Source organism: Microtus ochrogaster, chromosome X, assembly GCF_000317375.1.
Source record: "Microtus ochrogaster isolate Prairie Vole_2 chromosome X, MicOch1.0, whole genome shotgun sequence".
NCBI classification, from domain to species: Eukaryota; Metazoa; Chordata; class Mammalia; order Rodentia; family Cricetidae; genus Microtus; species Microtus ochrogaster.
Genome location: NC_022026.1, coordinates 9,667,995 through 9,685,420, shown reverse-complemented (window position 1 = coordinate 9,685,420; position 17,426 = coordinate 9,667,995). Strand labels below are relative to the sequence as shown.

The 17,426-nt window shown below is 44.1% G+C and overlaps 1 protein-coding gene across 2 annotated transcripts in view; it reads right to left on the bottom strand.

Annotated features, from left to right (window-relative positions):
• The window catches only part of Tmem255a (transmembrane protein 255A), a 54,770-nt gene extending 41,000 nt beyond the window's left edge, over positions 1-13,770 (bottom strand). For both annotated transcript variants that reach the window (XM_005358444.3, XM_005358445.3), the window contains exons 1-2: positions 13,551-13,770; positions 6,714-6,856 (exon numbers count right to left, since the gene is read on the bottom strand). In XM_005358444.3, coding sequence (XP_005358501.1) covers positions 6,714-6,856; positions 13,551-13,608 — 201 coding nt within the window. In that variant the 5' untranslated portion in view covers positions 13,609-13,770. The remainder of the gene's footprint in view (positions 1-6,713; positions 6,857-13,550) is intronic.
• Positions 13,771-17,426: the final 3,656 nt, after the last annotated feature.

Here is a 17,426-nt window from a genome sequence, read left to right as displayed (position 1 = left end):
AAAAAACCCAGGATTCTGTGATCTGAGAGGAATTCACTCCAGATCATAGTCCTGGCTCTGCCACTCATAAACCATGTAACCTTGGCCAGTCCCTGAAACACTTGGTGCTTCAGCTTTCTCTTCTATAAAATGGCATCATGGAGCCAGTGAGATGACTTAACAGGAAAGAGCCCCTGATGCTAAGCCTGATAGCCTGAGTTCAACCTCCAGGATACATATGATGGAAAGAGAGAACTTCACCAAACTGTCCTCTGACTCCACACCTGCACTGTGGCATGCCTGCTCATGTTCACCACCCTATCCTCAGCACAAAATTAAAAATTAAATAGATAAATGTGATCTCAACATTTTAAAATGGTAATATCAAAGTATTTATGAGACAGTTTTGTTACAAGGATCAAACGAAATGAAGTTTGTGGCTGCTAAATAAAAGGTACCCTTAAATTTCTGTAGAAGAGGAGGCTTGTTATATGGGTTCAGAAGATGTGTGGAGGTCGGCAGGCAAGGAACTAACATCTATTGAGTGATTAAAGAAATCACTTACCTAGGTTGTAGATAGATAAACTTTCTGGTATTGTTGAAAGACCTTATGTCTAAGAACTTTACATTAAATGTATACCTGTGTCCCAGCTTTGACTATAGAAATGATACAGAAGTTTAAAAGTGTTACTATCATTCCCATTAGGCAGAAGGGAAAGCAGAAGTCTAGAGAATTATAAGAACCGTATACCACATTCATCTCAAAGCCAGGACTAGCCCTCAGACTATCTAGTTAGCAACAGTCACATCTTGAGGCCTTAGAGGTCAGTGGCTACTTGTGGGTTTTGTTGTTGTTTTTAAAACAGGGTCACACTATGTAACCCTGGCTCTTCTGGAACTCACAAAGATCTACCTGCATGCCGGAATTAAAAGCATGTGCTACACATCCAGGTCAGTGTTTATAGAATAGTGACTTTGAAGCAACAGGGTCTTACTCCTTAGGGAAAGTGTTCTCTGCAGGGATAGAGTGAGGGAGAGCTCAGGGGGTAAAAATAAAGGAGCCACCTGTCTCCTGAAAATGGGCAGCTGCTTCTAATCAAATGCTAGCTCTCAAGGACCAGATGAAGGGGTCAGTGGTTTGCGCATTGGCTAGCTCTTCCAGAGGATCTGAGTTTGCTCCATAGCAACCACATGGTGACTAACAACCACCTGTACCTCAAATCCCAGTGGTTCCAAGGTCCCCTTCTGGCATGGTGCATAGATATACATGGAAGAAACTCCCATGCATATAAAAAAGACACACTTAAAAAAATGGTAATGGTAGCTTTCAAGACCTCCAAAAGGCAAGGTACTTTTTGGTTCCTCATCAAGAGCTTCAAGGAATCGGGTAATGTTTAGACCTTTGGACTTCCATAGTTCTTTCCACTAACTGAACAAATAACTGGTTTTCTTTGTTTTGGCTCTCTCCTCTTATCACATAAAAAATACCAATCACTAGAAATTAGAGTCAGATTGGAAGGTTTTTATGGATTTCTGGCTTGAGGGTATTTTTTTTTAATTTTTTGGGCAAAGCTTCATTTTGTAATTCAGGTGGCCTTGAACTTGTCATTCCTTCTGCCTCAGGCTCCCAGATGCTGGGATTGCAGGAATGGGCCATCATATCTAGCTGATGGACTCTGGCAACTGGACCTTATTACCTGTCCCTATTCGCATCCACTGCCCCAAACATCCAAGACAGAGGCTCAAATAAATATTAATTGGGCATATACTCTGTGGCATATCTTGTGTTTGATCTATGGTTTGGAGTTGGATGTTGAGGTGGGATGTGACGCCAAGAACAGTGAGATAGGCTCAAGGAATTCATGCTACTATTAGCTAAAACAGTCCACAATTCCTTTCTATAACCCAGAAATTCAAAAGTCTCTGGAAACTAAACGAACATTCTGATGCCCAATTTGGTGGTAAAGCTTGATCTTGAACTGATATGAGTTTTTAAAATATAATCTTTACCCTACTTTATATTAAAATTCATATTTTATGACAGAATTATGAAAGAACTTGATTGTATTGCTTTCCAAAGTCCTACTAGAATGCTAGAAGGTATATCACTATAATTTTCTCCAAAATTAAAGTCTAAATCCTGAAGTATACCTTGCTCAAGAAATTGTGGACCTGTATAAACAAAGATAAATGAGGATATTGTCCAACAGAGAACACAAAATAAGATAAGAGTCTTTTCTGGGAAGCAGGAATAAGAGGCTTCAATAGAAGAGAGTTCAAAGATAATAGGTAACACTGTAAACCTCAGTAGCTTAAGAATGTTCCTGTTATGTAGAATAATAGACAGAATTTAGTGGAGACAACAGAGGGAACATTCGGAAAACTATGTAAGTGGCAGTTTGGAGGCAGAAAAGCTCAAATTATAAGCAGGCGATGCTGTGAAAAGCAGAAGCAGCAGGAGGCCAGACTGAGGGCTTCTTCAGAGAGCTCTGCATGGCATGCCACCAGGCCAACAAGAAGACAATGGAAGTTAGACACTTGTGGCATTGAACAAGTTTGTTCAACACATCAGGATTTAAATTATATCCTTAAAATGCAGTCAGGAAGTTTAGAAATTGTTTTAGAACAATGTCTGTTTAATTTACAGCAATCACAAAACCCGTCTCTCCAGGGCTCCTGATTGTTTCCTAAGTACTCAAAATACCATTGGACATCAATGTCCTTACATTTCTTTACAGAGTCCTTATGTGTGCAGGTAAAGAAAGTCATGTGGCTCGGAGAAGGCTTCTACACTATTGAATGTTCCTATTGTCCCTGTCTGCTGATATCCCACCGTGACTCAATACGGTTTTCAATCAACTAGCCCTCTCCAGGAAATGGATTGAAGCGCCCATGTTTCTGTGCTGAAAGAAAACACGGGGCCCTACAGGACAATAACCCTGAGACTAGAACGCCAGAAAGGTTTTCCTTGCTGACCAAGGGGCCAACTCCATCTTGTGGGTTGCTTGGGAAACACATTTGCAGACTTCCTTCTCCTGGCAAGAAAAGATATAGAAGAATGAATGGAACAACCTTCCTCCATGCCTCAGCCTTTTTCAGCTTGATTCAATAACCAAGGCTCGTGGATAGTTTTTAGGCTTTCAAAATAAAAAGGAATGGAAGATGCCTCAAACATTGGAGGATAATAAAAAAAAATCATAAGCCACTTTGTCTTTATCAGTCCAAATGGTTCAAAACCTTACATTTCAGCCTGTACAGGTTAGCTCATCCTTAAAGAGGCATGTGTGCGTTTGTACCTTAGAATGACAACATTGCATTATAACTCAGGTAGACTAGCTAGCATGCTATTATAATATGCCTCACTGCGTATTAAACACCTCGCTGCATTTGAAATGCCAAAGGTCTTAGTATTTAAGTGAAATGTGTGTCCATTTTCTTGTAATTGGGTATTTTATCCGTAATTTATGTTTTGAACATTCAAATGCTCATGCATTGCTAACACATTTAGTTGGACTTGAGAACAAAATAGATGAGCTCAGGATAACTTGGAATGTTTTCACAGATCCATACAATTATAATTTATATTCAAAATGACCAATTTGACAGTGCAGAATCTCCAAATACTCTGTCTGATTTGTACTCTCTCTGGTTTTACTGTTAAGTGTGTTTTATCTCCCATCTGGCCTCTGGGTCCACCTAAATTACATTTCCCTGGAGTGACTAGTAAAATGTATATTTAGCTTGTATTACTTTTTCGGTCAAAGATTAGCTTATGAAAAGAAATCACATTCATAGAGTCCACCAGAATCAAAGTCTCTGGGGATATGGAGGAGAGATCTGCATTTTTCACAGACTCAGCACAAGGTTCATGCTCATACCTGGGTGGGGAAGTCACCATTTCTCCCTAATAACCCAAACTATTCAATTAGTGAAGCCCTTCGTTCAGGGGCAAATGTGGGTTCTCAGGCATTTACTGCTGCAGAGATAGAAGTCCTAATTGTATTTGCTATAACACTGTCTGACCTATAAACGTAAATGGATTTTTTGACTGTTCTATCTGCTATCGTTTCTGCTTCACTCTGTATAATTAAAACCCATTTTAAAGAAATGATCCACAAACATTCAGAGAACAAATTTGTAAAATTAAACCAGTGTGGGGGGACAGGGATGCAACATTATCTCTGATTAAGTTTACTTTTAGTGAAACACATACACACACGGCTTGGGGAGGGGGGGAGAAGGGGAAATGCCCCCGCTGCTTCAATTACCAGTGCTAGCTGAACATCAAGTACTTGAATAACAGCAATCACGAGTCCTTATTCCTTTGTTAATGTATTCCAACCTAGCCTCCCACAGTCAGATATTCTACAGAGAAGGTTTGCACTAACATAAAAAGTAGTACCCTCCCTTCGCCCGCAGCTACTCTGGATCCTGGCTTGAGCATTTGCTCTTCGGTTGCAGAGATTTCACTAATGCAGCAACCTGAAGCACACAAAGTCACAAAGACCCTGTAAATTCCTTTCCAAGCCACCAAAATGCTTTCTCTTTCTTCCCCTCCCCTTTGCTTGCTTTTAAAAATAAAACCCAATTCTGCTGACAGCTGATTTTCTTGCCTCACCACAGGAAGTGGACAGGGTGAGTTCTCGCATCACATGTTTAACAAAGGGCACTGGGTACCAACCTGGGTCTGTGAAACACCTGCCCTAAGCTGGGGGAGCCCTACCTTCCCCCCAAACTACATAACTTCCATTAGCAACCTTAGGCTTGAAGGAGGTTCAGCTTACGTCAGACCCAACGTCAAGCCCAGTTTTTCAAAAGGCTCTTGAGGAGTGAGAGTGTGGAAGGGAATTGGTGACCTAGGCAACAGGCTCCAAGCTGGTCACTCACAGTGACGGCTTGTTAAAGGCGTCATCCTTAACCTCTTCTCTTTTGAGTGAGAGAGTGAGAAATACAGACTGAGACCTAAAATCATGTCTGATTTCTTTGCTGTTTAAATTTTTGTTTAAAAAAAAAATGAGCCGGGCGGTGGTGGCGCACTCCTTTAATCCCAGCACTTGGGAGGCAGAGGCAGGCGGATCTCTGTGAGTTTGAGACCAGCCTGGTCTACAGAGTTAGTTCCAGGACAGGCTCCAAAACCACTGAGAAACCCTGTCTCGAAAAAAAAAAAAAAAGAACCATTTTTAACATCTTCCTACTCTCTTACAATTACAATTCAGGAATCATTTCATTAATATTAAAATAAGATTCAGGGGTCTGGAGAGTGGGCTCAGTGGTTAAGAGCATTGACTGTTCTTCCAGAGGTCTTGAGTTCAATTCCCAGCAACCATGTGGTGGCTCACAACCACCGGTAATAAGATCTGGTGCCAACTTCTGTCTGCAGGGACACATGCAGGCAGACCATTGTATATATACATAATGAATAAATAAATCTAAAAATAAAATAAGATTCGATCTCTAGACTGAAGATTTGGGGTTCAACAGTATTATTCATAGAAGGGGTTTTTGTTTGTTTTGACAGAGTCTCATTATGTTACCAAGCTGGTAAATGAGATTATTTTTATGTAGCAAATTCCACCATTGAGAAAATGGATTGCACACACTGCAGGGGAGGGCAAACAATCCACTGGACTAAGAACTTTGATTCTTATTTACTGTTTATCGGAAGTAAGAAAACAGACGTTATGACAATGTTCCATAAATGGACTGTCACTGGCTTTTCTCTATCATTAGGAAGGCCAGATCACGGGTGCCATCCTTTGCAAAGAGGGCAAATTCCAAGTAGTGAATTGTTAATGGTAGGCCATTTTATGTATGATAAGATTAGATTATCAACTTTTAACCAAGTGAGGACTAACAAAATGGACGAGAGATTTGGAAATCCTATTGGGGAATTACAAATTGAAGTTGATCCTAATAACAAATAACCAGTGAAAAATGGCAGAATTGCTATTCTACCTCCTGTACACATTTTAAAATCAGACACATTGTAAGAGCCATATTTTAAGGAATTTTTAAAAGACCAGTGGCTCTGATGACAACTTAAACATGCCTGATAAGAATCCAGCCAAAAATATTCACAAAGAGCTCATGGGCCACTTGAAATATGGGCTTGTAGGTATTCCCTTTGAACTTCACATAACATCCTGTAACATTTTAGTGTCTGTATAAAACGATACTAAAATTGGAGTTTCATTTTCATCTAAAGTTTGAATTTCCATTTTACATACATTTTGTGAGTGTGTATGTGATTTACAAATGAATAAATATGCACATATTTAAAATATGTCTTCCACACCCTTTCCTGGGAGGACCACTTTGCAAGTGAATGAGGGCTCTTGGCCAGGCAAAGTGGAGATGCTGGTGTTCTCAGACTCAAGGGAAGATCAGGTGGCCTCTATCACACACAAGAAAACAACTCAAAGGCGAGCACTTAGCTAAAATGGATGCTGCTAAAAAGGACCATGTCTTCAATCAGAAAACCAACACCCTAGACAATAAGATGACATGTTTAGGATCTCAATCTTAGTTAAGGAAGACACTGGGACTCTTCCAAGTCTCTTTCAGTCCTGTGTTTTTCCTAAGGAGAGTCACCTCTCTGTATAGTTGCAAAGAAACAGAGGGAGGGAATCGGAGCAAATGCTAAAAACTCAAAGGCAATTGAAAACCAGCCCAGGAGAGTCTTTAACTCTGTAGCGAGCAAATGACAGAGACTGACCTCTGCTCTCTGTACTTACAATAACTCCTGGGTAGTAACCTCCCACAGTCACATTCTGGGTCCTGGTCGTTGCAGCGAGGCCCACCGTGAGAATTAACATGGACACAATAAGCAGAGTCACAGTAACATAGATGGAGTTCCGCTTCCTCCTATTGAAGGCCCCTGTAAGAACCGAGAGACATTGAAATTGTTCAGTTCATCTGAGAAAAGCAGAGAAAATGAACTAGTAAGCTTCTCTTTCCTCCCCCTGTTGCTAACTGGGGTATCTCTAGGGAGTGAACTGCAGAGAAAGAAGGGAACCTTCCGTTTTGCAGTCGCCGGGCGCCACTTTGCTCATAAAAACATTGTGCTTCTTTGAAAACAAACAAGAGGAGAAAACTCAGCAGTTATATAACAGCAAAACAATTTTGTGTTTTTGACATTCTATAAAAGATGTGTCGTACCACTTAGTGGAGTGTTTTTTAGGGCAGATTATAAAGGCATATGATGAACGACAAGTGTTTGTATGAGGGTTTTAAAGGAAACTATTTTAAAGGCACCAGGTTACGAAGAACATTTTTTTCTTAGAAGCTAGAGATATGAAATTTAATTTTTAGGGTAAATATCAGAACTGAGCCAGGTACTGGCATTTTATTTTTCATTTATTTCTGACATTTGCTGCCTCATGCATAAACTTAAAAATGGTGTGTTGGCCAGATTTGTCACATAACAAATGTGCTTAATAAAGTAAATGTTTGAAGGCTATTAGTCCACAAAGATTTGTATCAGGGGAGGTAGCTAAGAAGGATTATAACTTATACACACTTACACTTATGCAAGGCTGACATAAATACAAATGGCACGAAGCCCATGCTCCTTCCTGCTCAGGGCTTATCACACATGATAGCACCAACCAATATTTTTTTTCAAAACCAAGCTTATTAAGTCAGATAGAGAAATGGTATCTAGGCTCACTTTTCAATTTAAAATGTTTTTAGGAACCAAGTACTGTGTATGCTAGGAACCAAGCCCTGCCTTATACCATGCAGGCATTTCTCTGGCACAAGGAAGGCCTCCTCAATAGGAAATACCGCGGGAGAATTAACCACCTAGGAGCTCTCAGGGAAAAAAAAATAACCAAATGGGCAACACTATTAGGACCCAGCTCTCTTGAAGCCCTAAGGAAGACAGGGCTCTAAGAAGCAGTGGGGAGCTGTATGATCGGTCTTTAAATATCCTGAGTGGCCCTGATGAGAACCTTTGGTTTCTGTCCGTTCATAAGACCCGACATTCTGAGAGGCCTCTCTGCAGCCTCTGCAAATTATGGAGCAGAGAAGCTGCCCAGACTGCACTACTGGGAGGAGAGGGAAGAAAAAGAGGAAGGGAAGGGAGGTGAAAACCCTTTGAGAGAGACCCAGGAGGCTTGTTGGTAGTGAGAGCTAAGAGTGAACAGGAACTAGGGCTGTTCCAGCAGCCTCCTGAAGCTACCTGTCCTTATAGAAGAGTAACGTAAAAATGCCACCCTGGGTCTTTCCCAGTGAGCTCTCCACCGAAGGCTCGGAGGGAGGCGGGAGGGGCTGACGGTCTCCCCTGACATCATCCTTGAAACTAAGGGATGTGACTCATCAGGTACCCAGCTAAGACAATACTGTTCTAAGACCTTTTTACATCAAAATGGAGGCGCGGTTTGAGCTGGTACAGGCCCCTAACCTACTGTGAAGCTCCAGTCTCGGAGGCAACGGGGGTTGTAAAGGAGAGCGCTCTGCGGTGAAGTGGAAAGCCAGCCCCCAAGCAGAAAAACCGAAAAGCCCCTAGACACCTGTGACAACAGGATCCTTTGTCTGCCGTAGCCATCAGGGATGCAAAGGACAACCTGAATGCTGTTGGTAAACTAATGAACAAAGGCTGGCCATGTGGACTGCCTGGTTCTGGGAAGGAAACAGTAGAGGGGTAGGGGGGGAGTGGACAGGATTTATTTCTTTCATCTACCTGCAGGTTCCTTATCCTTCTTGTTGACTTCAGAGCACCCAAGGGAGTCTGTAAACCCGGGTTCCTAATTTTATTTTCATGATAGATACTTGGTGAGTCTCCCAGGCTTCCACTGTGGGACTCTAACATGAATTTACTAATACAACCTCCCATTCTTTTCTTGCTTTCATGTTTGTCATGCACATACGAACTCGAGCCTTTCTCTGCCCTGGAAGACGCAGAGAGCATCTTACACAGACAGGGACTGTGTAACCTTAGAGACTAAATCGGAAGAGCAAGTGTGGCTGGTGTGGTCTCTCTAATTTGCTGTCTCGCTGACCGGCTCGTTCCTACCAAATGACCTTTAAGCTCATCCACAGCCCTGGCGTCTTCTTTGCAAATATCACTCTAACTCTTAAAAGCTAGGAGCCAGGTCAGAAAAGTGACTCAGCAAACCACATGGTGTCATTTAGAAATCTTTTTTTTTCCTTTTGCTTTAGAATCTGAAATGAAATTTCATCTGTTGAGAAAAACCCAAAGATCCTACCACCCTACAGGGGTCCGACTAAGATTGGTTTGGGATCACACTGCTCAAACAACTCCTAGGGCACTAGATTGACTGCCTAGTCTCTAGTCTGTCAGTCAGTTTTTATTTAACATTCTGAAGACCTTAACTACATAAAATCAAATGATTTTAATTGCACTTGGAGAAGTGACAATTTTTAAGAATTTCTGGGTAAATTCTTTTGAAATGAAGACCCCCCCCCATTTACCTGTGGTTTCAATTTGACTTAATAAAGTCCATTTCTACTTTTAGCAAGACAATCCTTAAGGTACTTGGAAAGTGTGGCCAGAGATCCTAAAAGGCAGGTATTGTATGTACTTAAGCCATTTGTCTGCCTGTTGCTGTATTTTAGAAGGCGGAAGGACCCTGTTTTTACTAAGGTACAATTTGGGGCTGGCCTTAGATGTTTCTGTAAATATAGGACCATCTTATTTAGGTTTTGTTTACTAAATTAACATATAAAGCCGGGTGGTGGGGGGCAGGCCTTTAATCCCAGCACTTGGGAGGCAGAGGCAGGCTGGTCTCTGTGAGCTCAAGGCCAGCCCAGCCCGTTCTACAGAGGGAGTTCCAGGACAGCCACAGAAACCCTGTCTCTAAAAAATAAAAAATTAGCATATAAAAAGCTCAGACCATGAGCTACTTAAAATAGCCTCAAAGGCTGTAAAGAATGCCTTTTGCTGTGTCAGATACACAATAAATAAGTAGCCAGCAGTTACTAAACAAACAAGTAATGACATCCCACAATTGTTTTCCTCCTAGGGAAAATGTCTGGGGAGGGGTTGTGCAAATCAATGTGGTCATGCTCATAGAATTCACTTTTTGAAATAGGGTACACTTTGTGGGCTCCCCAGAATTGAAAGCTTTATGGCAAACTAGTGTCAAAACCACAGAGCCACACCACCCCGTCTACTTGGTACTTAGTATAGTATAGGCAGTTCTGTTTCAACAACTATTGCAACCAATAGCAGCGAGAGGCCAAAATCTCCTTATTGGCACTTCCTGCCCACCCCCCCAGCAGAGCTACTGCAGCCCTTCCTCTCTGCAGTGCCCCACCTTCACCCCAGATACCGGAGGACCAGGATGTAGCTCTATAGGCACCCACTCATTTGCTGGCCTCCCCCTTCCAGACAGCATCAGATTCTTTCTCCTGTGGTCCCTCTAATCAAGGCCCCTCCCCCCGATCTGTATTTGTATCTGAATCCTCTCTTCATTTGAAGCAAGCTTAAAGCTCCTTCCACCAAAAAAAAAATTATCTTAATCAAGCCCCCCACTTTGATCACCCATTAACTCAGTTTCCAATGCCCTAAAGGACTTAGTGAGTATATAAACTGTGACAGCAGGTTTCTTCTACAACTCGTATGATGGCCACCAGTTCCAGGATTGTGTATCTGACAGGAGCCAAGCTGTGAGTTACTCTAAAATAGGATACTGCCTTATAGGATATTGCCTCTTACACGTGTGCTTTACCTTGTACGTATTGGTTGATCGCCCCCTCCTAAAAGAGGTCATGTAATCTTTATTGAAATGTAGCAGAGATGCTTCGTATCCTGCTCTGTGCACTGAGGTGCTGGTGACAGGGTACTTTTCAGACTGGAATGTTCGGGGGGATTAGCATTTGCTTACCTGAGTCAGCTTTTGCCGCAGAGTGGATCTCAGAAGTCCCCAACTTGAGCATCCCTGGAAACAGGTGGCTGCCCACACATGAACCTTAAGGCCAGTCTCCCAAACATGTACCTAAAGGCGCTGAGATCTACTACCCTCGACTCTTTAGTAAATTATTCAAGACATGGAGAAATCAAAGATGGCTCAGTAAATTACAAATGTGTTGTTGGGGGTGGAGAGAATGCCCTGATGTAGTATTGGTGCATTAGCGCCTGAGGGCGCTGTTGCCAAAGTGGAGGAGGGGTTTACTGGGAGAAGATGGAGGGGCGCAGCAGCTAAATAACTCTCTTCATAATTCCCAAGTGCCTGCCTCCTTCCCAGCCTTGGACTAACGGCTGATTCCGAGGCAACCAGCAAAAGTAGTGCAGGCACCTTGGTGCAGGGGTGTGTGTGTGTGTGTGTGTGTGTGTTCTGTCGTGTGTAGTGTGGTGTGTGTGTTACATTTTATTTATTTATTTGTCTATTTGTTTGTTTATTGAAGCTGTGTCTTCCCTGTAAAAGGAATCTTCTCAGAAATGCTGCCCTTTAAGGCAGAAACACAAACCCACCACCTCTCCTTCCGTTGGCAGAAGAAGGTGGCTTTGCCAGAGCTTGGTTAAGTGGGAGCATCCTAGATGCTGATTCAGGCCTGGGCTGTGGGATCAGCACCAGGGAACTCCAAGGAGATTCTGCTGTCCAAACTGTGGGAACCTAGAGTTATCACTCTACTCAAGAATTTTCTAGTGACTTCTGCCTGTGGATTATTACCAAAACACGATTCACGGCGATAGTACCTTATCTATGTGAGATCTATGATTCCTTTCCCTGCAGTGGCGAACCTGAGCTGGGCAAACCCACTTAGCTTCTTGTGGCGCAGATCTTTACAGAAATACAAGACCGACTGGGGGCCCCCCGGGGAATAAATGGGAGAATTCTCTTCATCTTGTTCTGAAACCCACAGAGCAGTGTCAAGTAGCAAGCCTTTGAACCCTGGGCCTCAGTCCCCGCAGCCACACGGCTCTGGGTGGGGAGGACTGGTTTGCAGGTGGTTGTTGCACGCAGTTAGAAAGGGTGCTGCGGAACCCTCGCCCTCTTGCGTCCAGCTCTCTTTAGAGCTGTGGCTTGATGTCCGGGAGCCTGGTCTATGTTAGCGCCACAGCTGGTCAAGGCAAGGAGTGCGTTTGGTGTTCTGTGTGTCTGTGTGTGCGTGAGGTGGGGTGGGGGGCGGGGGTACAGGAGAATCTGGTACTACTGGGCTCTGGATTTGGATCCCAGTCCTTGGTCTCATTTTGTACCCAGTTCCAAATAACTACGACCTTAAAAACGAAAGGCACAAGTCGCATAGTAAACATGCCAAAACACTGGAGATAAGAATATTTTCACCATCCAGGTGAAAATACTTTCAGAGGCCCCTTCCTTGAACGAAATTTGTTGCGACTGAGTCTTTTGCAGGCAGCAGAGGGCTCACACTGGGCTCAATCTTCTCCCGGCCCCTCCCCTGTGGATGTTCCAGCAAATTCATCGGAGAAGACTGAATGGCAGAAATTCGGGACGGAGGAGTTTTGCAGACTGTGAGGTGTGATAGAAAAGGTGAAATGAATTTTGCTAAAGTGTATCAAAGGCAAATTTTAAGATTAGGTGGAATCATGGCTCAACAATCCCCTCCTGCTTTCTCAGGCTCTGAATTAATTTCTCCTCCCGGCGAAATCACAGGGCTTGGGAAGGTGCCTAACAGCTAAAGGAAACTGTTTTTGTTTTTGTTTTGTAATTCGTTTGTAGCTACCGAATAGCTCCCTCAAAGAGTCACCAAGTTGATGCAAGAAGGTAGCAATCCCCTAGTTTTTAAAAATGTTGAAAGGTGCCCCTCCCCCTTCATTCCTCTGAAGAGGAAAAGCGCGACTTCAGAAGATGCGCGGGCTCTCGCTGGATCTTCTTTTCTTGTGTTCTTTACCGCTACCCCCGCCCCCCCCCCGCACACACACTCACACTCACACACTCACACACATTCCGTGTATCTGGAGCAGAAGAATAAGCATATTCAAGGACTGTTGATCTTTCTGTTGCGTATGTCAGGGCTAGGCTGTCTTCAGTGATACCTTAGGAATTCCTGTCCCGCCAGCATCCCTCTTTTTCTTCCCCCATCCCCATTCCCCGGGGTTGCAGCTCCCACCCCTCTCTGCGAACTGTAAATTAACCCCCCACCACCATTGCAGGTCTGAATTTCAGAATAGCACCTAGAGAGTTGAGGGGGTGGTGAAGACCCTGCTTAGTCTAATTTTCATTAGTCGTGATCTCAGAAGTGATGAGGACTTTGCAAAGAAGGAGAGTTGAATCGAAAGCGAAGTCGCAGGTTGAAAGAAGTGTTTTGATGCGCAAACAGCTGGAATTTACCACTGACTGCAAGTCTGTACACACGCACACAGACACGCACACACTCGCACTCCGGGCTAGGTAGGGCTACTCCGGACCCTCGCGTGGCGCTCCAGTCTCAGCGCGTCACCCTTATCACAGCTGGGCCGCTGCCTTGGGGCTCCTGTCCACCTCCCTGACACTCGAGTTTGAGGACCCCCAACCCAGCTGCCCTCTCTCTGGCTCTGGCTCTGGCTCTGGCTCTGGGGCAGCCAGGAGCCAGCTGTCCGGAGGACAACGCACTTATCCCCTTGTTATCGCTGACCTGAGGACAGGACTAGCGGCTAGACTTACCCATGGAATCGGGCAGGGACATGTCGCTGGACCGTTGCTGAGTCAGGGACTGATGCATGGTGAAAGGTGTCCAGTTGCCCCGGTCCCCGAAGCTCCTTCTAGAGCCCCTGACTCAGGGCGCTCCGCAGAGCATCCTACTCCGCTGCAGCCTCTCTTGGTCTTTCAGAGCGCTGAGAGAGACTGACAGCCTCGGGTTGAGAGCTGCAGCCCAAGTGCCGCCTCCCCCTCCCTTCCCCTCCTCTCCCTCCCTCCTCTTCTGCCTCCCTATGCTCCAAGAGGCAGCAGCATTGGCGTCCTTGCAGCAGCGTGCGCTTGCGCAAGACCCCCCCTTCGGCCTCCCCATCCTAGTTATCCACCTCCCAGCCTCCCAAGCCAGACAGGGAGACGGTTTCGCCCCTTGGGGCCAAAGCTGCGCAGAGAAAAAAGAAGGCTTCAGCCTGGGGCCAACTGGCCTCTGCAGTTTAAAGAGAGGGTCTTGCTTGGGCAGTAAACCTTTTACAAGGTTTATAATTGGGAAAGAGGGCAGAGTCAGAGGTTCAGAACTGGAGAGCGCATACAGGGACACAGACAGACAGACACAGACAGACAGGCAGACACACGCACGCACGCGCGCGCGCACACACACACACACACACACACACACACACACTTATGCAGGTCTGATCTTACAGCTTCCAGAATGACATAATGGACCTGGAGATGATCCAGAGAAGAGCCACTCTATAATCAAAAGGATGGTGGTGGTTGCGGAGTCGGGACGGGGGGAGGGGGAGCAGAATGCCTTATGAAGCTAGATTAAACAAATTCGTACTCTTTAGTCTAGAATGATGAAGGCTGGGAAGGGATGTGACCAGAGTGTATAAAATTATGCAGTTAGAGACAGAGAACACAGCCTTATTCATCACAACTGAGAATTCTAGAACTAACGGCCCCCTAAGAGCTAGAAGGAGGTTCAGCTAAAGAAAACATGACACTATGTCAGGATCCCAGTTTGCGTTTTTGTTCAAGACAGTTTTATATCGAGATAGGCTTTTTAGACCACAGCAGCCATGAAGAGGAGACAGAGGGATTATCAGTAACTGTTCTTCTTAAAAAAATAATAAATGCAGGGAACAACAGTAACCTTATTTTATAGATGAAGAAACTGAACAGGAGTTAAAAATTCTCTGTGACTTCGCAGCTACTAAGTGACAGAAAAGTGATTCAAAGAGGGAGCTCGAGTGGAGGGCTCTTACTATGAAAGCGCCTACAAGGCCCTGCTCCTGCAACTCAACCCAAGTAGGAAATTCTCCAGGCAGGCTGGGGAGATGGGGCAAGGTGTCTGCTCTGCAAGCTTGAGGACTGAGCCCAAGTTCAAAGTCAGGTGCAGCAGCACTTGCTTGTGACCCCAGCCCTGAAGGTGCAGAGACTGCATAATCCCAGGGGTTGTTGGCCAGTCCCAGGTCCAGTGAGAGATCCTGTCTCAAAAAAAGATGGAGCAAAAGATTAAGGAAGACTCTCGACAGATAACCTCAGACCTTTTTATGAGCGCACGTGTATACACACACACACACATGCACACACACACACACACACACACACACACACGCACACATGCACTCACACACAGAGTCCTGAGAAGAAGGAATGGGGGTGAAGTCCTTGGTTCCTTTCCAGATCTGCCTTGCTAATTTGCTCTGAGACATTGTTTCCTTACCCAGGAAATGGAACCAAAGGCCCTTGCCCTTTCTCACCTTCCAAAGGAAGAAAAGATTCTTCCTGAAGGTTAAAAAGGAAGGCTTTTGTAAAGAACTTGGGCGCCCCAGGGGCCAGGTTGAATGCTGTGTCAAGTATTATTAGCCGTCCTACACTACAGACGTGGTTTAAAGATCTGTGGCACATGTCCTAGATAGACACAAGATGGCCGCTCTTGTAAAGATGGGTGTCTTAATCAAGCTTGGCGTGTAGGTCATTCTCCAGGAGCTCCAGGGAGGCAGAAAGAAAACCTGTATTTATACTGTAGCAGTGACTGTCTTTCAATCCGATTTACTTAGCTCTTCCTTCTACCACTCTGAATATCTCATGTTTAATGTGAGGAACTCCTGCAACCAGCCCTGATTTCTCAGGAGTGCTTCATAATCAGCTTATTTTGCTTCCGTGAAAGTAGCCTTGAGAAAAAGAGATTTTTATACAGGCTGGAAGACTGTTCACCGCCACCTTGTTTAGCAATGAGTGTCTCCCCTAAGCAACCACACAGCTAGAGAGGCTGAAAAATGCCAAATACAAGCTTGTTACTGTAGCATGCTGCCTTAAGTAGACTCAAGGAAGCTTTTGCATCTTAGAAAGAGATGCACCTACTCATACAGTGAAACAGAAAGCCTATGGTATGGGACATTTATAAAAAGAGTCACAAACCAATAGGAACTCTTAATGGGGGTGGGGGGAGTAAAGCCTTACCTTCTGCAGCGTCTGTATTCCCGAGTCATGTGCCAACATAATTCCTAAAAGAACTCGAGGAGCCAGCTGTTTAAAAGACTTGCATTCGGCTAGGCAGTGGTGGTGCACGCCTTTAATCCTAGCGCTCGGGAGGCAGAGACAGGAGGATCTCTGTGAGTTCGAGGCCAGCCTGGTCTACAAGAACTAGTTTCAGGACAGGCACCAAAGCTATACAGAGAAACCCTGTCTCGAAAAACAAACAAGCAAGCAAACAAACAAAAACAAAAAAGCCTTGACTTCTATGTGTGTCTTCCATACTATCTCTTGGGGAGGGGAGGTATGGGCCTTGGAAGACAGCAAACACGCAGTCAAGTTAAAATGACTTTGAGACCCCGAGCAGAGAGAGCAGCAGTGGCTGTGACAGAGCATGAAAGAGTAGCAGTCTCCTTCCCAGAAATGATGGACCTGTTTGGATCTCAGAAAAGGAGAGGGGGAAGAGTGAGAACTAGTGGGTAGGGGTACTCAGTGGGGGCCTTTCTTCAGGTATCTAAATTTCTTTCTCATCCAAAGAAAGCTTATCTGAATTCAGAATGAACTGGGCAATTGAAAAGCAAAGGACAATCTCTTCATGGAATTCATCCTGATTTTCTTCCTTTCAAAACATGTGCAGACTGTATGCATAAATAGACTCTTAATAAATTTTACCAATAGACAACCCATCTAGATGAAGGAACAGATATTTCATGCAAATGGAGACTACTGTAAAATTGCTTGGTTAGTTTCTGATTAAAAAAAGAAATTATTATAGCAGCTTAAAATAAATCCTTTTCATTGCAAGTTTAATCAAGCATATAGTGCTGCCCTAGGTTGCAAACTATTTTACGGCACCGGGAAACTTTGCCAACAGAGCTGCAGCCCAATTCTCTCTATCTTCTTGAAGCCAATAATGAGGACTCTTCCCAGAAGCCTTTGGAGTAGAAAAATGCCAGATGGCGCTCTGTTTCTTACACATTCACCCTGGGAATACTCAAAACAATCACCTCCTTATTTTGATGATCAATTTGACTTAGTTAAATTAATGTAGTACATTCCAGACTCCAAATTTGTGATTCTGAACCAGGATATCTACACACACACACACACACACACACACACACACACACTATGCATGTATATTTAAAAGGGATGGTCATACACATTCATATCATAAATATACATGCACACATATTAATTCACACATGTTATATGTATATACATCTACACTACTATGTCTATACACTGATTATTACCACTTACTTCCCAGTTTTCAGGCTTCTGTTGACCAAAAATACAGAGGAGCTTCAGAAAAATGGAGCAGCTCGGAGTCCACACATTCCTAGTTGAGGTTCGGCATTGGATCTACCAGACTACTTTAGGTCAATGACTGGTACTTAGTGTCTGTACCACAAAGTGAGTCCTTAC